This window comes from Anneissia japonica, unplaced genomic scaffold (genome assembly GCF_011630105.1).
Source record: "Anneissia japonica isolate Jap-2015-1 unplaced genomic scaffold, ASM1163010v1 scaffold287909_len199859_cov185, whole genome shotgun sequence".
Lineage (NCBI taxonomy): Eukaryota > Metazoa > Echinodermata > Crinoidea > Comatulida > Comatulidae > Anneissia > Anneissia japonica.
This window is the reverse complement of record NW_022688465.1, coordinates 157158-181085: the sequence shown is the minus strand read 5'-3', so window position 1 is coordinate 181085 and position 23928 is coordinate 157158. Positions and strand designations below refer to the sequence as shown.

The window sequence follows — 23928 nt, the reverse complement described above, 5'->3', positions numbered from 1 at the left end:
ATATATATATATATATATATATATATATATATATATATATATATATATATATATTATGAAGTAGAGAAACAGAATATAAAAATTTGGATTGAAGTGCTTGGTGATGCTTGCCTTCGAATCCCAGGTTAAATTTCTGTGGCAGCAGAACTTTTCCCCATTACTAAATACAATCCATTTTCCTAAGCTTCAATATGAAACTTTAGTTTATAAAGCATAACTGGGCCTTGTGTGTGTACAGTTAGATATTTGCTGAACAGGTTAGCCTTGAAAAGGAAAAAATAACCCTTAAAAATTAAAACTCACAATATACACAAGCAAAGCCAAGCAGAATTTTTCAAAATATCAATGAACATTTCTTATTCATTCCAGAGGAAATCCTAGTGCCCAGGCAAATTCCGTTCTTGCCCTAGCATCTCTAGCCTATGTTAGCACTAAATATGCGAACAGTCTAGGCCCAGAAGGTCAGCACAATCAAGCTGATGCCCCTGAACACATGGGCCAAAACTACTGGCTAGAGACGGTGACAGAAACTGTGCTATGTATGGTGAGCAGTAACTACAGACCAAGCAAGCGAGTATTCACTTGGTGTCAGGTAAATTGCATTGAAATTTTTTATGTCACAGTAGCAGACTTCGTTTACTAACTTTGCTGTAGTGTATAGAATAGGACTATACTAATTGCTACTTATTAACTTTCTTTAAGCACTTTGCATCATTAATTATGAAAGGGGATTTATATATTTAAAAATATTATTATTATTATATGTTGTTTTTTTTTTTTTATTTATTTGTTCTTAATACTGGGTTTCCTCTTCAGTAACAAATTACTGTTCTCCCAGAGGGTCTAGTACACATAAAACAGTCCACGACAGGGGCCGAGTGAACCAGTACACCGGGGTAACCCCCCTACTCATCTCGAAAGATGTACAGGGTTCTTTAAAGTGCACATGAGCATTTGTGTACACTCGGCCTATGGTATTGTTGGCTATGATCATGGCTCCTGCGCTGTTGTTGTTTTTGTTGTTATTATTTTTATTATTATTATTAATTACTATTATTGTAATTATGTGCATACATGCCCTCCATCTTAACAGTATTAAAGTAATCTATCAGCAAGAATGGTAAAGAAGTCTTTTTCGGTATACAGATCAATGACTTCCTATATTCTGACATAAAAATAACCATAAGAGATTCTTACAAAAGTAATCAAGATGATGATTATGATGATGATGATGACCATTATTGTTAACATATTTTTATTATAGAGATCTTCAGCGAAAGGAAGTCAGTTTTCATCAAGTCCTTTAGTAAAGTCATGTGCAGCACTTGCTCTTAGTACCTTGGTCCCTGTCCTCACAACAAATTATTCAGAGCTCATTTTCAAGATGGTGAAATGTTTATCTTCAGGGTTGCCTGGGCAGAATCAGGCAGATGAGGTACCGATGGTGTCTCTGCATATCAGCTTAGGACTTGGTTGTCTTCTTAAAATATTATATGAAGAACGTTTCATAGATGTTACGGATCAAGAAGTAAGTAAAACAATATTCTGAGTGATGATTTCTGTTTTGTGAATACTTACTTTCTAAACTAATTATTAGAATTCTTAACTAGTACCCCTATAAAAAATAATAGAACTATCCATTCTAGAGCATTGCATGTCTATGATACGTGGAAGCAGTTTGGTGCAGCGGGAACGGTTTGGCTTCCCAACCTTGAGGTTGAGGTTTCAATCCCTCGCTGTGCATTTCGAATGTTCTTCAGCAAGATACTTTATCTGCATTGCTTCTCTCCACCCAAGAGTATAAATGGGTACCTGGTGGGGTTGCCTGCTCCTGCGCTGATTACCAGCAGCAACAATTAAACCATGTGGAAACAATGACCAGGGAAAAGAAGTGCGCTTTATACCCTCAAGGAAGAGGCGCATTACAAATGCCTATACCAGTATAATAGCCACGTTCTATTCTGCCCAATAATATCTGACCATTTTTTTTATGGTGGCAAATGTATCTTACTTTAATCTACATCGCTTAAATCTTCAACAGGGAAAACTAATCATCATGAAAGCATTAGATCAGCTAGAAGAGCTAAGCTTTTTAGATGATCATACTAACGACAGTGCTGGCATCTACCTAGGCCTTATGCTGGCCTTGGTAGGGCTGTGCCATGATGGCTCCACTGAAACCAGGGTTCATCTCTCCTCTATGTTTGGTAAACTCAAGGCCAGGTTAGAAAACATGGAAATTATGGAGAATTTGAGTCAAGTATGTGTTTTTTTTAATTCATTACAGAAAGAAATAGACTTATGTTTAATTTATTTTAAGATAGACATTTCACACTGTAAAAAATAAGTCTTTTTCTTAATGATCAGAATAAAATCTTAAATTGTCTAAGCATTATGAATGTAGTATAATATAAAGGAACCAATTGGCCATGTAATAGTTTAGTTTTACGAATATGTATGTAATTAATCAAGTAACTCGCAGTGTCATTGTACAGTAAAATCTCCCAATTATGAACTCTAGATTTTACGAACCCGCTAATTTGCGACGATGCAGTCATTACGAACGATCATTGTTAACTACAAAAACACTTTAAATTTTATTTAAAAGTCTTCAAAAATAACATAAAATGTTGTATTAGCTAAGAAAGAAAACATTTAAACTAATAAACTGACATAAAACTAAGTTTAAAGCAAGAAATATCAATCGTTTTCAGCCGAGACATAGTAAATTTGAGCTGTGCATGCTTGTTCAGGCTTGTACAGTAAATCTCAATTTTTCTTCATTGGGTTCACTATTCACATCGATTCACGATTTTTGGAAAGAGAATAATGTTTTGGCAATATTTGGTCATGTTTTCATTCGGAAATCACTTGAATCTGAATATGGCCAGTCGTCAGTGAGTATCATAATTGCCAAAAAGGACTCTTTACATTGTTCCACTGTATCAGGGGCTGTGTAAACCAGCCCACCAGGGTAATCCCTATTTTTTCTAAAAATTAACACTTGGTTCTACAAAATGCATATGTGCCTTCAATTTTAAGTTTTGACCCTTAGCTCTTTCAACTTAACAATATACAAGAAGGGTCTCATGTTAAAGCTAAAGTTGTGATGTTACTTCCTTACCATCTGATGTGAGTGGCCGAGCGGTAAGACAGGGGCGCCGCTAACTGTACATCCATAATAACACAATGATGTGAACATGTATTCTGCTATAAGTGCCTCTTTAAGGCCGCTAGGTAGTCGCGGACCACACCCATACGCAATTCAGCATAATGACGCTGGAGTTATGGGTTATTCTCCTACTTTTACCCTCTATCTTTATTCCTTGATTGAGATCGTGGAGCTGTAATGTAATACACTTTTTACCATGCAATATGCCATAACCTCAATAGAATGAAAGAATGCTAAATCATTAGCAATACGTTTATTCGTGTATTCTGTTTTGCTTATTCAGGGTTTCCCATAGATTAATACATTTAATATTATTATTTGATTTTGTATGGCAGGGTTTTCTAATGTGTATAAGTTGTGTAACTGCATCTATGTTTGCTGCCAATTTGGTGCCTAAAGATGTTGTAATGAAAGTTGTCTCCAGATTGCATGATCTACTGAAGAGCCAACCTGAATCTTGTTTGTCTGCCTTCAGTTTTGGATCGTTACTTCACAGCCTACTGAGAGCTGACCATCCACAAGTTTCTGAAATTTATCATGAAGTGTGCACATCTTGGTTTGATAAGTTTGAGCAAAAGGTAACTGTTTTAAATTGTTTTAAATACATTTAAAAAAATTATTGAATGATATTATAACTTTGTAGGGTTTTAAAGGGATTCTACACGGATGCATAATGTTGCTACTAGAAATAACATTCTTTTTGATATTTTATGCTTTTCCTTCAATATTATGTAAATTTTGTAACTTTTGTTTTAAGACATATCTACAAAGCAAAAAAAATGGAAATTATTTTATCTTTATACTAGACCCTAGGTACAGTTGAGCGTCTAATGGCTGTGAGTGGACTAACAACATTAGTAGCTGGACCGGGCACACTTGTGTACAATGTCTCAGAAGGTTCATTGACCTCTGACATGAATGCTAGAATGACCAGTCTTGTCAAACAGCTTATATTGGTGAGGAATATATATAACTTTTGTTTATCCAAGTCTAAATCCTGGAATTGAAGCATTTTAAATAATAATCGTAATGATTATGATAATTGTCATCATTATACATGTTCAGACAAGTTAGAAGTAAGCTGTGAAATAGCAGTTTACCTGTTGTAAGTCTTGGCTTTGAAGTAAAAGAACATTATTCCTTGTGTATTCGAAGTAACATCTCAGATGGAAGGCCGTCTGAACATTTAATGCTTAGTTATCATTATTATCATCGTCATCAACTGAAAGCGTAATTATGTCCAATGTTGACAGATATTAGATCAGTCGTAGGGATACCAAAACCTCTAAACCTATACAGAATGTGTAGATGTTTACTACATTTCAAAATATATTGTTAGCCATAGCATCCCACTTTAAATTATCTTGAAAGTGGAGACCAAGTATCTTCAAAAATAACATAAAATGTTGTATTAGCTAAGAAAGAAAACATTTAAACTAATAAACTGACGTAAAACTAAGTTTAAAGCAAGAAATATCAATCGTTTTCAGCCGAGACATAGTAAATTTGAGCTGTGCATGCTTGTACAGTAAATCTCAATTTTTCTTCATTGGGTTCACTATTCACATCGATTCACGATTTTTGGAAAGAGAATAATGTTTTGGCAATATTTGGTCATGTTTTCATTCGGAAATCACTTGAATTTGAATATGGCCAGTCGTCAGTGAGTATCACAATTGCCAAAAAGGACTCTTTACATTGTTCCACTGTATCAGGGGCTGTGTAAACCAGCCCACCAGGGTAATCCCTATTGGTTCTACAAGATGCATATGTACCTTCAATTTTAAGTGGAGACCAAGTATCTTGGCCTCACAGGCAATTTCAAGTTCATCATTATAAATTTTTTTTTTACGGTGTATATATCATTTCATATCAACATTTTACAATTTTTTAAATAATTTTTTAACTTTTTAATATATAAGGTTTTTACATTTATTCAATGTACATTTGTCTTAAATCATTCTCTATTTTATATGCAATTTTTTCGAAATTTTTTAACTTTTTAATAATAATAATAATAATTATAATATTTTCAATTATAATAGCTTCAGATTCTCTTTTGTCTCTTGCATATTGTAACCTGACTGTTCATATTTTAACTGTCATTTTTGTCTAAACTTCAATATTTTTAACTTTTTAGAACATTTTTATGTATGTGCAATTTAGGCTAGGCAATCTAGCATTTGAAGTCAAACAAATTGCAAACAAAGGTTTTTCTTTTTTAATCAAATATATGTAATGAGGGGATGAAATTCCAGAAATCACACCTCGGTCACACCTCGGGAACATATGTAAATTAGCTAAAATATGCAAATTAGGTTGAAAATATAGGGTTCTCATATCTTGGCAACCGCTGGTCGCAGAGAGTTGCTTTTTGTTTCAAATTAATCAGAACATGCATGTTTGTATTTTGCTCTAATGGAACATTTGCCTTAAAAATGAATGGAAATGCTACAATTGACCTTTGACCTTATATTCACTGAAATGTGCATATCTCTGTGGCTATTGTACATAGAAACTTATTTTTGGTCTTAAAGAATTCAAATGCATAGTTTCTTTGCATTATATTAATAGAAGGGATGAAAATCTACTGGTTGCAAAAAGTTGATTTCTTTTAAAAATTATTCAGGACACGCATGTTTATATTTGCTCTAATGGAACATTTGCCCCACAAACAACCATAATGCTACAACTGACCTTTGACCCTATATTCACAGAATTTGCATACTATATATCTCTGAGACTAATGACTGTAGAAATCTGATATATTGTTAAAATTATTCAAATTCAAGTTTCTTTTTATTATATTTTTTAAGGGAGTCAATATCTAAAACTATATCTTTGTCACATGTGTCATTCCTGTATATAAAATTTACTTCCTATGCCTAATTATTCAAACTAGGGATGAAAAATATAGGGTTTTCATATCTTGAAAACTGCTGGTGTCAAGTAGATGCTTTCTATTTTCATATTTTTAGAAGTTGCGTGTTTCTATTTGCTTCAGTATATGTATGCACCCGTATAAATTCAGGTAAACTTTTCATTCACTGTATAGTATACAGTACGTGATAAAATTATAGAAATCACACCTTGTCCACTTGCATTCTTTATATGCAGTTTACCTAAATATACAAATTAGAAGCAGAAATAGTAAATAATAATTTTTTTTCGTAAATATTATTTGTAAGAAGACTTGTGCAAAAGTCTGCCCTCATTTATTACCAGCTTCCCGCTATATATTTTCGTATAACTGGATGAATACTGGTCAAGAGACTTGACATTGGTCTCAAATTAATATTATTTATAAAGTTTGCCTATATTTTATATAATATATTTCTAAAATAGAGAAGTTATCACGAAATATGACTAGAACTCAAGTATATTATGACACATGTTGCCCATAACTACCCGTCATTGGGATCATGTTCTAAAGTTAAGTTTGAAAATCTGCTGAACCTTAAAATCTGCGATAGATGATTTAAGTTTCAATTTATGTAACATTATTTGGTTCTTGAAGGAACGTCCTTATTAAAACACTGTATATGTACCTTTGATGATTTATATTGGTTCTATATGAAACAAAGGGCTTATTCAACTGGTTCATTTCGTTGAGTACGAATTTTCATTGATTATTATTTTCATTCAACTGGTTTGTAAAATATACTTCGTTGACAACGAAAATTAACGTAACCAAAATGCGTTAATCAGCGTTAAGTTATCCACGTGACCAAAAAATATGGCCGATTGGTCAGTTTAGCAACAACATTTGCGTTAATATAATTTAGATTAAATTTAAAAATATAGTAGGCTAACAGAATTCGAAAAACTGAATGAAAACATTTTTTTACGAAACCTATAGGCCTACTGCCAAAATCCGAAGCAGCCTTGATTACGCAGCGTGTATTGCGGTAAATGTGCAGCCATTTTATTTTGCCGAGTACCAGTTTTCTATTCGACTGGTCGTCTTCGTTAAGTAGGATTTTACTACCGCGCATGTGGGCGTGGTTTAACGATAAACGACCAGTCAAATACTGCCATTGATTAAAAGTGTAAAGGTATGGCTCAATCTAAAACAATGATAAATATATTTTAAAACAATGATAAATATATTCTAATGATAAATGTATTTAAATTTGAAAGAAATTATTAATAATGTCTTAACGTGTTATAAGAAGGCGGCTAAATATATAATTCGGGGGATAACCCAGTTTCAGCCCCGCTTCACCATTTTACCTCAATAGTTTCAGAAAAATGTTATTACGTTCATCATCAATGACTATCACATGAAAATGTTATGTGACCAGAATGAAGGCCAATAATAACTGCTTATGTCAGTAGTAAACAATAAAACAGCTCCGAAACCTGGAAATACCGGGATGGTGTCCAAAGGGGGACAGTTTTTATTTTTTTTCCAAAAGTAGTTAAGTGTTGCTTAAAGTAGTTAAGAAGCGTAGCTTAAGTTAGTAAGGGCTGTCCTGGGTACGACACTAAACTCCATCCAGCCGAGGCTCGGCGACTAATAATACAACCTCACTCAGATGTGTCTTAGTGGCTGCTGAGGGGAGGGTGCCATGGTCACCCAGCAGCAAGAAAAACCAACAGCTGAACAAAGGCAGATGAGCTCTTTGGAGTCAACGGCCAACCATAACTTAGTTGTAGGAGTAGGAGTATAATTAGCCACATATTATTTTGATATTTATATTTTTAAACTTATTTTTCATTGTGATGTGCATAGAGGTCATGAAAATATGCGCCTTATAATTCCATTATTATCACTATAATAATTATCAAAGCTCAATTGTACACGTCCAGTCTTTTTGCGGAAAATGTTACATTAAAGTAAACTAAAATATTCATAATTCACACGTACAGTCTTAAAAATGTGTTAGGATACAGACCCTATATTTTCATTCTTTATTTACATATTTTAGAGTTAATTTGCATATGAATAGTGCATGCGACCATAATATGATTATAGATATCCATCTCTTCTATTAATATATTGAAAAGAAACATTTATTTAAAAAATTTAAGACCTAAATCAAGATTCTATGGAAAGTGGTCACAGACATATGCAAATTCGGTAAATATATAATGTCAAAGTTCAATTGTTGTCTTTCCGATCATTTTGGTGACATGTTCTATTAGAGCCTATAGAAACATACATATTCCGTAGGCCTACATTTTGAAAAAGAAAGCAACCCTCTGTGATCAGCCATCATCAATATATTATAGGAACCCCATATTTTCAATCCTAATTTGCATATTTTAGAGCTAATTTGCATATGAACATTACATGTGACCATGTTGTGATTATAGATTTCTATCCCTTTTGTTAATTTATTGAAAAGAAACATGTATTTACATAATTTAAGACTTAAGTAAAGATTCTACGGAAAGTAGTCACAGAGATATGCAAATGTGGTGATTATAAGGTCAGAGGTCAATTTTACCATATACGGTCATTTTTATGGCAAATGTTCCATTAGTGCAAATAGAAACATGCACATTCTGTGCAATCTGAAGAAGAAAGCACCTCTGTGTGACTAACCATTGCCAAGGTATGGGAACCCTATATTTTCATTTTTAATTTGCATATTTTAGAGCTAATTTGCATATCTACAGTACATGTGACTATGGTGTGATTATAGATTTTCATCCCTTTGATCAATATATTGGAAAGAAACATGTATTTGAATAATTTATGACCTAAATCAAGATTTTAAGTACATTAGTCGCAGAGGTATGCAAATCAGTGAATATAAGGTCAGAGGTCAATTGTAGCATTTCCGTTCACTTTTTGGGCAAATGTTCCATTAGAGCAAATAGAAACATGCAAATTTGAAATCGTTCGAAAAAGAAAGCAAGTCTCTGTGACTAACGGTTGCCGAGATATGACACCCCTATATTTTCAACCTAATTTGCATATTTTAGCTAATTTGCATATGTTCCCGAAGTGTGACCGACGTGTGATTTGATTAAAAAAGAAAAACCTTTGTTTGGCTTTAGGCTATATTTTGAGCTAGATTGCCTAGCCTAATTCAACTGTTTTTAGTTGCGAATAAAGTATATTGTATTGTATTGTATTTTTATCAGTTTTATGAAGTTTCCATGAATTGTGTGTTAATTTTGACCGAATAAATGAATGAATTATAGATTCTTAAATGCCAGATCACCATGTATCACATGAGGTGTCTGATTAGCACAATAATAGCCCTGTATATCCAAGCTAATAACAAAGTGTACTTTCTCAATGTCATTTAGACCTAATGAATTAAGTAATTATTTTTCAGTTGATGAATGACAATACAGATATGACATTACAAAGTCAGTCAGCCTGGGTGTTAGGATATATTTACATGGTAACCATATCAACAACATCTATTGCTTCAGGTAAATAGGCTATAAATTCCAGAGATTGTCAATTTATTGCGGAAAAAATGCTACTGAGTGTGTGTATATTAATAACTTTATAATTAAATTAATATTAGATAGAACTTGTACTATTGAGGTAAAAAAGAAAGTAAAAAAATATTCACTTGAATGTGTGGCTAGCACAAGGCAAACCAAAAAGAAAAAGATCGATTTTCATTTATTAATACACGGGTAAACAGTAATGACAGTTATAAAATGTGAAGCACTTAGCGGCTTTGTGCATGAAGCACTATATAAGTACTACATTATTTATTATTATTATAAAATGGTAAAAGAATCATTTAAATCCTATTCTTTATGAAGTTACAGGAATTTGAATATACAACTGTTTGAATAACATTTGAGAAATAAGCCTTTAAAGTTTACCATTTCAGACATTTCTTAGGCAGAGACCATCACCAAATCGTTATAATACATTGCTTTAACGTAGAAAATAGGAAAAATATCAAGATGTTAAATATGATGTATAAATAAAGTTTATTTTATTGCAGTAAAATAGGTTTTTGAGTATGTTGACATTCCAACATGTTTTGGCCATTATTTCTGAAACACGATTTGCAAGGAGTAACTAGTTTGTAGCCCTACAACTTTAGGTAACTGTAAAAATTATATTTTTAATTTCACAATAGCTTCGACCAGCTATAGCCAGCTCCCAGAAACAAGTATGCTTAGAAGTACGATGGACTTCTTGATAGAAGCAGGCAAAGTTGGCCCAGAAGGCCTGTCACCAGTTAGACTGGAAGTGGCCATTCGGGCTCTTTGGGAGGGCTCAGGCACCGTTCTACCCCCTCTTAATTGGGCTGGAGTATTATCCCCGATTAAGAGACTTAAATTTGGTGAGTGTCTTTAATTGTGACTTTTTTGTAATCTTTATTTCAATTTTAAATGTATTCCATATGATGCAGTCAAAACATTTTTTTTTCAGAATTTATCATTTATTATATTTATTAAAATTGTTATTTATTTTTGTATTATTATAGTTACTACATGTTGTGTTTTTAGTATTGTTTCTATCATCTTTTGTCCTTATCTTAAGTGAAAGGACATCGATGTTTATATTAATTTAAAATAATTAAGCAAAAATGTCATAAAACTATTGTAGGTTATTCTTAGTGTGTGTCACACAGAAAAATCCCAACAAAACAAATCAATATCCTTTATATCAGGATCCATCTACTGCCCTACCAAGCAACTGCTCCGATCAGTAAAGGCAGTTGCCAACCATTTGCCAGCCGCTAACCATTTGCCAGCCGCTTGACTGGATGTAGTTGTACAGAATACCAATCATTATTTAAGCAAGGAGGTTAAACCTCCTTGATTTAAGCAAGCATGCTGTACTTTTCGATTACATTTTGTGAATTAATTTTAAGATATATTAGTTATGTTTACACTTAGGAAAACCGGTACATATCTTGTGCCTGGAGCTAGCCTTGAGAGAGTGCGTTTCTTCACCCAGTGCAACACTCTTCTTAACTGCCTGGACAAGCTCAGCCATGTTTAACAGCTTGGAGGTTTGTTTTAAGTCATTAAATTGCAAACTGAAAGATAATAATAATAATAATAATAGGTCGATTTATGAGGCGCAAATAAACAAGGTCTCTAAGCGCCATGTCCTAATAAACAAAAATTCAGGAAAACCCCCAAAATTAAAATAATGAACAGCCCATTTAAAACGCATTAAATAGGTAATAGAGTGCTTTCATGTTCATGTTACCATTCTCGTTAAAAATATAGTGAGCTTTTGCTATCCCGATTCGCGTTTTCCCCCTAGAACCAAACCCTTGGTGGCAGCACAGCCTGTTGCTATGGCCGTGACACATGCTTGGGCCGTGGTGGCATGATGGGTAATTGAATAGTACGGAATGGCTAGGGCCTAGCCTAGGACCAAATATAGCAAATTGATTTGTGAACATGTGCTAAAAATTCAAGTGAATTTGCAATCAGTATTAACTATGATGATTTTCTCAAGGTAGTAGGCCTATACAATAATTTAAAATTCAGTTTCTGGTTCTCGATTCATTACCTCGGATCCAGTGGCTGAATCTCGAGTTGCGAATCAGAGAAAACTAAAACTAGGCCTAAACTGGTGACGCCATTACACAAAAATATGCACTTTTCTTGACGGATTGGTTGGCGGAGATAACAAAAGCTTCACATTAACTTCCAACGGCACACAGGTCAGTGCCAAAACCAGCATTATTGACCAGAACAAGATAATTGACTTTTAAGTATATTCATATTCTCCATTTTATAAGCTTTAAAACGAAATCAACGTATTATTGTCAAAGTTATGAGTAAAATGATTAAAACTTCTCTGTAATATACAGTAGTATACAATACAGCCACATTCTTATGCTACTCAGTTTAACATTTAGCACTAAATTACTACTAATTAATAAATTATTATTATTTAGTACACTCGATTTGCGGATGGCAAGCCCCATATATTAAATTGCTTTTTCTATACTTTTTATGTCCTGTAGCTCTTACATACATTAGATATTACTGATTTAAATTCCAAATATATATTCTCTACCAGCTTCAAGAGAAAGAATTACTTTACAAGTCGTTGCCTGTACTAATGAAATCCCTGCCGCTAGCAAAGCTGAAATTCTTCCTAGCAACACACATCATTGAACCATTCAACAAGTTTGGTCCGGATACCATTACTGCTTGTGAGGCTGTACTGCAAGGATTGAATGCCGCACTATCTGCCCCTGACCCTCCACAATCTGTCGTGTACCTGCTTTACCAAGCGGTGGAAAATATTTATTACTTAATTCCAAGAGATATTAAGGTACTAATAAAGACCTTTGTCTTCTTTTAACAGACCTTTTTTGGGTGTCAGAAAAACTGACCAATCAGGACTAGGAATACACACATGTCCTACAGACACTTTAGTGTTTTTGAAATATGAGTATGTCCCCAAAATATATAAAGTTTACTTGTCATTTTGTGGCATCTATCAGGACAATCCATTTTCTCAAAGTGGGTGTACACAATTACATGTTTGTCAGAAATCAACTCAACAAACTTTGTTTGATGAAATAATATCTCAGAGTTTATGACGGGTATCAGAAATTCTTTACATTGCTAAATATGGTCATGATGACATCACATCATGACCGTGTACAGGTTCATCATGACTATATATGGGCATACAACAGTTTTTTGTCATAGAAAATTTGATATTATGGGTCGCTTTAAATATGAAATGAAAATACTAACCCAAATGAAAATACTAACGCAATGTTAGGCCATAATGCAGCATTTAGGGTTGTTCTTTTTTTTGCTTCATAGCATTTTATGAATAAATTGTAACAAGAAAAATGTTTTGTATATTTTGTTTAGAATTACCAGCTTCGTCAGAGTGTTTTGTTGTCGGAATGTGTATGTCAACTTCCTGGTGATGTCATCGACAGGTTGACCTCTCCTGTACAAGATGGCAATTTGATAAAATCAGCTTTCATCAGGTCACATATTGTGTCAGAGGGTAAACAAGCCATTACATGGCTCAACCCTTGTATTGGTAAGCTAGTATTATTGTTGTTGTTTTTCTAAAGCTCAGTCCAGACTGTCAATTTTTTTTTGACAAAAAACTATAATTTACCCATATATAGCCTCGATGTTCCTATATATGGTTATGATGTATTAATGGTAATGGCTGTGTATTTATTAAGCGCATATTACAGTAGTCTATATGCGCTTAAAATTCAAAGTCTTGGAAGCAGAAAAATAAAAACCAAGAAATATCTTAAGACTAAAGTAAACAACTGAAGAGACAAAGAGAAGACCGTTCTCCAGCACTTTGAGGCCCAAATGAATAAGGTCTTGTTAGAACATGATTCACAAGAGCTCTAGTGACACTGGCATCTGACTATCCTATCCAAAAAAGGAAGGGTAGAAAAGGAAAGCTGATTAAAAAAAGCAAAACAGGTTGGGTCTTAAGGCTCATCTTAAACATGGAAATAGATGGAGACTCGCGAACAATGTCATCGAATTCGTTCCAAAGCTTTGGGGTCACGACACTAAATGAACGCTTGCCAAAAGATTTTTAACGGCTGGGTGGACAGTAGAGTATAGATGAACTGGTTGTGGATCTTGGAGTGTGTGAACATGTAGTCGAACGTAATTGAATAAGGTCAGATATATACTTAGGTGTGACGTGTGTAACGTTTGTTTTCCACTAGGAAAATTTATTAGCGCAAATCAAAAGCGTCCGTTCATGCGCATGCACATTCACATATCAATGGGCTAAATGTTCTGTTAGACGAACTCACCTTTGTTTCTTGAGTTTTTCACTTCCTGAGCTTTGATTGGTTGTACATTTTTTAACTTCTGGCAACTACAGACAGTGAGTTTACGTGCAACAATGGTATGTTTAGAGAGGTGTGGACGTGAGCTGGTGCCTTGAGTTAACTTTGTCGGACGTGAACTCGCGTCCCTGACAGCAAATGTGTTAATGAACATAAAACAAGGTTTATATGTATTCTCCTATATCTTTTAAATATTATTTTAATTGATAATTATTTTCATTCTTTTTTTAACAATTAGATGTAGCAATGCACTCTGACCAGGCCGTGAGACAACTGTTAATATGGTATATTTTAAGCGCCCTCTCTAGGACAGGTTCTAAGAAAAGTGAGCACATTAGCGTGATGAGTCACATGACCTGGCTGTTGGAATTGATGGGTCATATCCACAACGTGGCACATGGTCTGAATCTGCCAGAAAATACTGTCCAAGACCCACCCATGGTAACTACAATTTATTTTGCAACCAGCTCCATCAAACATTTGTGTGTCAGCATTTAATATTTTGCGGTAGCAGCTAAAACATCCGAAGATACATTCTTCGTTTTTGTAGTTTATATAGGAAAAGATGTCAAAGGTTAATATCAATCACTAAATTTAACTAAAAAGTATAATTAAATATATTTTTATCTGTTGGCTTGGGAATCTTTGAAAGCTGCTTTTCAAGCAGATATCCAATGAATTAAGTATTCATAACTCAACTAACACAATGATTCATTCATGAATCTAAATACCAAAAACTAAATTTGAATTTGACCCACAAACATAGGGCTTTTTCCAATATTTTTTATTATAATTGTGTCGATCAAAATATATATTTATTTTTAGTCTGTTCAGTTTTTGATTGAGGTGTTTGCGGCAGCCGTAACAACTTGGTCTTCGACAATAAATTTTACAAGCTTGAGTATTCCAACGGAGTGTAATAATCAATGTGATATAGGTTCATACAATGGTTGCTGTGGAAATGGAACTATGGAATTGTTCATTTGTCAGGCATTGACCAATCAGATTCCAGCATCACTAGTAACTCTGTTAACACTGAATCCCTGGAACCAAATAACTGATAAGGTACAGTATGTAATTGCCTTTCTGAACAGTCAAATGAAATTAATTACATACTTACTTTCGTAAATATATATTTGCGTGTCTAATTTTTGTATCAATGACAGTAATTATATATTTTCTTTGAGACAAGAAAACATTATCAACAATGTATGAATGTATACAAAATATATAAAAATGGTCAACAAGTTAGAGAATTTCCTGAGGTATTGCTTATAACATATTTATATTCTATGTTAGAAAAATATTATACAAATATTGACTGCTCATGAGAGGAATGGTGAAATCTATTGCCCTGAGGTGATGTGGAGACCGTACCCTATATTCTCGATAGAAGATTGGCTATCAAAAAAGTAATGAAAATAGTACACACCAAGTAGGCCCAGGCTTACTTCCTAGGCCTAGACGATCAAAGGGCCAATCTCTCAACGTCGTAGAGGTTGTGTCTCATTTACCGTTTGTGCGTTTCATAAATTATCTAGCGATTGCACATCGTGTGACAAGGCAAAAAATTACTATCCCATAGGGTAATAGTACTTTTTATTGCTCGCTTCTTAACCAATCAGATGCCTAGAATATGTATGCGGTATATAAACAGCAAAATGTAAATGAATATAAGCTTACTTATATCCACTTAGTTTATATTTTTTCTTATAAAATGTTAGGGTGGCCAGTTCCTTTCCACGCCACCTTTTTCCTCACCAGTAGTGAACCGAGTACCCATTTATACTCCTGGGTGGAGAGACAAACATAGGTAAAGTGCCTTGTCCAAGAACACAAATGAAATGCACAGCGAATGTTCGAACCCCCGACCTTGTGGTTGGGAGACCGAAATGTAACCGCTCCCACTGTTAAGTGATACATATATATATATATATACATACATACATACATACACACATACACCCATACATACACACATACACACATACATACATACATACATACATACATACACACACACACACACACACCCACACACACACACACACACACACGCACGCACGCACATACACACATACATACATACATACATACATATATATATATATAGCATATTGTAGTTAAGTATTATTTTCTTTCGAGATCTCGTCTTGTTTAAGATGCTTTAAGAAGAGGGCGTATCACAATGATCTCTGTTTCACATTTGTCCGTTGCTTCATATAATTATACAGAATTCCTAATAATCAGTTTGAGTAAATCTTAAAACACTCTTGCAATAATAACTAATACAGTTTTATCTATTTTAAACAGGTGATAGATTGGCTGGTGACCTTACTGCTTGAGTCTAGTCACTTGATGACCCAAAAGGTCAGAAGTATTCTAAAAGGTTTGTAGTATTTTATTTTCTTAATTTTACTATAGATATTGATTGTGTGAGCAGGTTTTATAAAAATGTTCTAATAGGTGTGTACAGTAGGTATTTATTTTTCAGTATGCTTATTCAATGGTTTGTTTTTTGTTTTAGAATCGGTTTACTCACTGAGACACACTACACCGTTTAAGAAGTTTCCTGTTTGGAGTAAAGCATGGACATTGCTTGATTGAACGAACAGGAATAGTCGTGTGTATATACATCACCTTATGATGTAATATGATAAATTATATTGTTATGCTCTTGAGAGCAGCATAGTTCAATCGGCTGCCGAGATCAGCATTGCTGAGTCCACTAAACTGGTGCTAGACACTGTGTGTGTGCTGAACTGTGGAGACACATTTTAAACTTCTGGTACCCTGTTCAAATCCATTTATTGCAAAGATCTTATAAACACAAGATGGCGTTCTCCGCGATTTACGCCTAACAAATAGAAGCGATTTGGCACGGAAAAGTAATCACTTTTGAGAGGGCATCCTAGTCGTTGCCATGGATCTGAGATAGGGTGTTTGTGTTACGCCAAAGTTTGTTATCAAGTACGTTAATTGTTCCTTTAAGCTATGCAAGATGAACCAATCAAACGCATACGTACTTAACCCGAACAACCGTGGTCCTTGCGCGATGTGAACGCAGCATTCAAAAAACGTTGCAACTCACAATTTTTTGTCCTGGCTCCGGACCGGATCCGGGCTCGGACCGGATCCGGGCTTAGACCGGATCCAAGCTTACGTAGCTTAATGTTCTAAAGAGAGGGCGCATTGTAAATTGGATGCTTCTAATTGTTACGCATAAACGTACACCGCACAAATTTACCTTTACCCGTAACAATTAGAAGTGTCGATTTACAATTAAGGAACAGTAATGTAATTGGTAACAAACTTTGGCGTAACAAGAACAGCTTATCTCAGATCTATGGCAACAACTAGGACGCCCTCTGCTAAAACTGATTACTTTTCTCTGCCAAATCGACGCTTCTATTTGTTACGCGTAAATCACGGAGAACGCTAGCCACTAATTTCTACTATAATAGTAGAGATCAGTGAACGCTATCTTGTGTTTATAAGATCTTTGGTCAAAGTTCAAAAGTTTTCACTTTTGCAAGAGGGCACCTACACTTCGTTATTACAGATTTTGCACGCGGAGACCGCTATCTTGTGTTTATAAGATCTTTGATTTACTGCTAGCCTGGTGTTTATTCTGGAGAGCTGAAATCCAAGATCAAAATAGTGCATCGTCTTGGATGAGGCGTTTGTAATGGCCCATGTGCACGATAAAGAATGCAGTACAAAAAGAGTAAGAGATATTTTCAGACAGATCCAACTACAAATAAGTCTTTGGATTTCCGTGGGTTATCCTTGGTCTTCACACTGAATACATTCAATCTGATCTAATCCTAAACATTACATTTTTTATGAATTAAATAAAGTCAGAATGAGCAATGAATTTTTTTTTCTTTATATTTCATATCATATATGCTCATTATTATATTATTACAGATATCTTTAACTTTGCCTTGAAATATGTTAATGCACATTCAGATTCAATCTGTGGTATTGTGATTAATGCGTTTTCCTACGAATTTTAGACTCTTTGGTTCAAATCCAGCAAAAATCTTTTTTTTTCCACATCTCAAGTTAATAGAAGTTTAGATCATTTGTATCGTTTAAATGGTGAACAATAGCTGTTGGAAGTTAAACAGATTAATAAATTTAATTTAAACCTAAATAATGAATTAAATTAATAAATAAAATGTTTATACTGTTACATATTTTTTACAATGAGGATGTTGTAATAAATATTTATTTATTTAATTTATTATTTCATTAATTAAATTATTTGTTATATCTTTAATAAATAATTAGTAATAAATATGAAGAATATTTATTACAAAGACGATCTGTGCTCGATTAGCATTTAATGCGATGATTTTAAACCAGATCAGATCCCTTGTGTTGGATTTTCTCCTGAATTACACATGGTTTTGACCCCCAAGATTGGATTTTGCCCTGAGTTGGACACGGCAGTTGGATTTGTGTTGCACCCCGGTACATGAATTTTTCCACCTGGATCACACTCCCAGTTATTGTAATTTAATTGTGAGTTGTACTCTGGGCCGTGTTTGGACTTTCTCTCTGTAGCCTAGTTGTGTGCATATAGAAAATAAGAAAAAAAAATGTATTGAAGCAAAATTATTTTTGGGTTTTTCTAAATCATCATTAATATCATCATCATCATCGTCATCAATCGTCGTCATCTTCCATCGTCATTCTCATCTTCATCCTTATACTCATTATCAACATCATCAATGATCATCACCACCATCGTCATCCATCATCATCATCCTCATTATCATCTTCAGAATCATCATTATCGTCATTATTACTACCAACAGTATTAATATCTTTCTTATTATCAACAATTCCAGTGCAATGCAAAGCAACAATGACTATATCAATTCCAAACTTGTCATTTATACGCTACAACCGGGGGGCTTTTTAGTCCCTGGACTTCTATTTGACGATCGCTTTGCTCTCTGAAAGTATTACTATTATAAGACTAAATATAGAAACCACCAAATTAGTCTGCAAAATAAAACTCTCCTTGTATCCAGATTGGATGCACTTCACTTCAGTCTGCATTAATGTGTCTACAACTTAGACCATGCCACCACTATATCAACAAAGTTTTAACGGTTTAAGACACGAAAAGCATATTTGAGGAGAAGCACAGAAGCGATTAATGAGATTTTTGAATATTTTAAAAGGTTGAATATATAGGGTGGTTACATCCTCTGTTTACACTTTCTTTCCCTCCCCAGTTTTTAAATACCTTACTCGCGCGAATAAGCGCACCGTTTGAATAAGCGCCCCTTAATTTTGAACATGCGCTTGTCAACAATATGTGATTTTTTTTAAAGCAAGCCAATAATCCAATCATACCTGGTACTGTAGTGGTTGGCGCCAGGAATTCCCCGTCGAGGGGGTCCACAAACCCTCCCGTTGTTGAAGCCTGCCCCCCCCCCTACCCCCGGTCGGGGAAAAATTTAATTTCTCAGGGTATTTTTTTTATAAAAAAATAATAAAATTTTGTGTTAATTATAGGATTTTTCATTTAAATATGATACTTTGATAGAAAATCGTGCAAGTTAAGAGTCCCCCTGTCGTGGGTAACCCCCCCCCCCGTCGTGGAAGAGCTGGCGCCACCACTGCAACCCAGACGATCGTAATAGTATGCAGCTCCTCGCACATATGGTATCACTGCTCGCACTGAACTATTTTTTAAATCCCGAAAATCTGACAGATTAGTAAGCCATGCTTGAATTGTACTTTTAGTACTCGAGATTTGGTTTTTTTCTCGACGACCTTGCTGGAAATTTCCCGACAGGGGGTTTAATTAGAGGATCCCCTTGGACCCCCGCTAGCGCCGCTCCTGTGTGGAGTGGTTTCCTATATTTCTTCTTATGTCAGATAGCTCCCTGGACAGTATCTTTCCAACTTTCCTCTTCTTACATTTGTCTAGCCCTACCTCTCCTTTTCTTTCCCCCACAATTTGCACCTTTAGCAGGTTCTCATTTGAGTTTGCAGTTTACCTGCAATGATCCTGCTAATCTCAATCATGCTTTTTAGCATAATTTAGTTTAGCATGTAGATATTATATTTAGAATAGATAAGTGAGAGCGCTAAAATCAATAGGCCCATATGCCTTGAAATTTTAAAATTTAGTGCCAAAACTGGATCCGCCCCTGGGTCTCAAAAAAAAATTGAAACCCAACAAAATTGGATGCCATGTCAAAAAAATCCTTGCTCTTATTATCTATTAGTAGGCCACCACTGTTCCCATCCAAATTACTCTACCACATCATCAAGTCGTTGTTTATTACTTTTTGCCAAGGCATTTGTCCTACACATCGACTACAGAACCCTTTAATCCTGTGTCAAGTATGTGCCTGAACATTTTCGAAATAAACTGTAGGCCTATAAATGGGAAGAGCGAATATGATGTTATGCCATGAACCAAATGTACAGTTGTAAAGGTTTGTGATGCAAAAATGATGAATTTTGTTGGTGCTTTATTTGGACTGTAATCGTATATATATAAGTGTCACTTTCGGCCATCTAGATTTACTGTTCAATTTTTCGCACCTCACCATGGTGTTGCTTAGATACATTTAGTCACAAATTCCCCCACCCCCGTATCCTTACGAAAGGGAAATGTCTGAATCTGTAGGCGTATTTTTTGTTGTTCAGTTTTGTATCTTATGTATTTTATATTTTTATTGTCTCATTTACAAAATAGTGGACCTAATAATTAACCATTAACCTAGAAAGATTGTAAGGAAATTCGCAGAACACTATAATTATAGATTTCTATTGGATGAACATATTGTTTGATCGTGCTTTTTATTAAGGTCTGGCTCCGCCGACTATTTATTAAACAAGCAACATATTGTTTTGAAAATGTTTTTATAGTGCTTTTTTAATATTTAAGCACAATCATTCGATTACTGGTTCAATGAGCATGTTGCTTCATGAAACTATCATTATTATTATAAGAAGAGCAGTAAGGTGATTAGGTTCATTTCTCTCCGTGTCTATATGCAATAATTCATATTGTTACATCGCTTTAGTAGGCAGCATTTTATCTTTAATTAAATGAGTGTATAGTACATAAATAATCCATGTAAAAACAGTCATTATTCATAGATTCCAGCTCTATTATTGGTCCCTATATTAAATATTTAATAGCAAAATATTAATGAAAAAATAATGAACTGAAATTGGGTGGACAAGGTTGATAGGTTGAATGTAGGATGACCATAATAAGAGGGAAGATGTATACAAAAATAAGAAAGCATTTCGTCATTGTTCTTGTTACATTTCATATCCATAGTATATGTAGGCCCTAAATCATTTCAAACGAATCATTATATAAGGTAACAAATTAAATCAAATTCCTCTATTTTTATATTAATCTAATTTTATCTCAATTTTGTAAATTTTAATTGTAATTTTAATGTTTTTTCTTAACGATCTTTTTTAGGAATCAATTTTATCTTTATTTTGCTTATTTGACTTGAATTTTTCATTGCTCATGAGCATGTGGTCCTTTGTGATTGTTGCAATTTTTTTCTTTTAAATGTTTATATTGTTATACCTTTTGCATGTATATATACTGTGTTGTGCTTTGTTTTGGTAATGTTGTTGCAATTCAGTTCAATACTGCAATGTCAATTTTTGTTTTTAATAATAAATGTTTTTTCTTAACGATCTTTTTTAGGAATCAATTTTATCGTTATTTTGCTTATTTGACTTGAAATTTTCATTGCTCATGAGCGTGTGGTCCTTTGTGATTGTTGCGATTTTTTTCTTTTAAATGTTTATATTGTTATACCTTTTGCATGTATATATACTGTGTTGTGCTTTGTTTTGTTAATGTTGTTGCAATTCAGTTCAATACTACAATGTCAATTTTTGTTGAAGGGATACAAAGACCGTTCAAAATGTACATTATTTTTACAATTAAAAAAGGATATTGAATCTAAATCGCTTAAATTAGATACGTTAGAGTATTTGTACAGATTAAGATCATTAGCTAAACATAAATCATATCGGAATGCCATGATAAATGAAATGTTCAAAATCTGTTAGGATTCCGCATTTTTTTTCTTCAACTGTAAAAATACTAAAGTGGCAAAGAATGCATTTCTGGGCATCAGAAAAAAATTCCGGGGGATGCCCGTACTCCCGAGTCCCTAGGCGGAGCACGCCTGCAAGTTAGACTAAATTGGCAATAAATACATGATTACCCTTCATAATCATAGGCATATTATTAAATATATATATAAAGACAGTTCATGTTTAAAAAAATCGATTGAAATCATGTACATAGGCCTATTATTCTAATTTGCATATTCCGATAATAAAGGCCTACAACACCATCGATTGGACCATAAGGATGGTAATTTTATTCAGATTGGCCCCGACCTCGAAGTTGGGAAACCAACCATTCCCGCTGCACCAAACCGCTTTCGTCGCATATCAAGACTCATGAATGGCCATAAACATCTTGAACATGTACAGAAATATAACCGCCTTATCGGATATACTGTATAAATTAGTCTATCGTAGGAACTTTGAGCAGTTTCAGTAGTGTACAGGGATATCCTATGGCGAACGATTGCTCTCCCATTGATACATTATGGTAGCTCTATATGGGTTGAAAGTAAAAGTGACACCGATAAAATCGAAAGACTACAACTATAAGCGGCAATATTCATTTTAAAGGCCCCCGTAATACATCTTGCGCCACATAGACGGTCAAACGTTTCTGCAATTCAAAATATAGAATTAATTTCACTCAAGAGTTTTTGAAAAAAATTTTGAATTTCCTTTACATCCAACAGCAAGTACACTCGCCACTTACAGAATGAGAATGATGCTTTATAAACCAAGTCTCTTTGTGAGAAAAAGTCTTGCTGTGACATGAATTTAGCCCAGGACCTTGGGATCAGAAGGCAAGCATCTTAACTACTAAGCTATTTAACTCCACTCCAAATGGAAGACAATCGTTGGTCCAAATTGTTACTGAAAACTATTGTAAAACATCAGATAATCTTAATTATATTGCCTTTAAAATTCCTATTTAATTGTATAAAAACAAAAAAAAATTCTCACTGACTGATAAATTCCTAAGATTTACAAAAAGATGATAATGATGTGAACACAGATTGGGCTTCTAAAATGAGAGATCTGTTACTCTCCCATTGGCTTAATGATGGCAATAGTAAAGTCATCAATACAAGACTATATGGCAATTAAGAACGTACCTACACAACTTATGGACTTCTCAATAGATGTGAATTTGATAGTGCATCATTAAAATTTAAATTGCGCTCGAATAACCTTTCTCTCACCTACAAACTTGCAACATTCTCAATGATGATGGCACTTGCAAACTATGTAATGGAGGTAAGGAGGAAGGGTTATTAAACTCTCTTACTTTGTCCTATTGTAATAATATTAGAGAAGTCAAAATTGCCAGATTTAAACATCTTTATAACAATAATCTTCTAAATGTTTTCCAAAAATTCGAACAGTAAGATAATAAAAATAAATTACATTTTATCCTCTGAAATGGAAATAATCGTTATTCAAAAGCGTGGAGAAGGAAATGTGAATACTTTTATAAGTTCCTTGTTGTGCAATTAACGATGTCAACACAGCCAAATTCCACATTCCGGAATAAATTTCTTTCATTAACGTATGAAAAACGGGTTCTCCACCATAGGTATATATTATGCCGTTCCGTACATTGAAATAACGACAAACAACTACAAGTTACTTGAATCATACTTTAATCAACATGGCCTGTGCAAACAACAATAATAACGTCGGGGACAGTCTTAAGCCGTCGTGAGAAATATTAAACATGTTTAATATTCTACGACGCGACTGCCCCCGGCGCACACCCTCGCGTCTGCGTTTAACTCACACAGACCCGACGCGACAACAAATCGCGTCGGGCTGCGTCGTACGACGCTGTCTGAGTTGGCCTTTATACCTAGACTTAAA

General features: G+C 34.2%; 1 protein-coding gene across 1 annotated transcript in view; it reads left to right on the top strand.

The window, feature by feature from the left end:
* Positions 1–21909, top strand: part of LOC117121762 (focadhesin-like) — a 39424-nt gene extending 17515 nt beyond the window's left edge. The window contains exons 17-30 of the mRNA XM_033267074.1: positions 363–592; positions 1265–1528; positions 2042–2260; positions 3508–3750; positions 3979–4128; positions 9466–9565; positions 10237–10443; positions 11003–11118; positions 12147–12404; positions 12959–13136; positions 14162–14364; positions 14749–14988; positions 16237–16312; positions 16451–21909. Of these exons, the coding sequence (XP_033122965.1) occupies positions 363–592; positions 1265–1528; positions 2042–2260; positions 3508–3750; positions 3979–4128; positions 9466–9565; positions 10237–10443; positions 11003–11118; positions 12147–12404; positions 12959–13136; positions 14162–14364; positions 14749–14988; positions 16237–16312; positions 16451–16530 (2564 nt within the window). The 3' untranslated portion in view covers positions 16531–21909. The remainder of the gene's footprint in view (positions 1–362; positions 593–1264; positions 1529–2041; positions 2261–3507; positions 3751–3978; positions 4129–9465; positions 9566–10236; positions 10444–11002; positions 11119–12146; positions 12405–12958; positions 13137–14161; positions 14365–14748; positions 14989–16236; positions 16313–16450) is intronic.
* The last annotated feature ends 2019 nt before the right edge of the window (positions 21910–23928 follow it).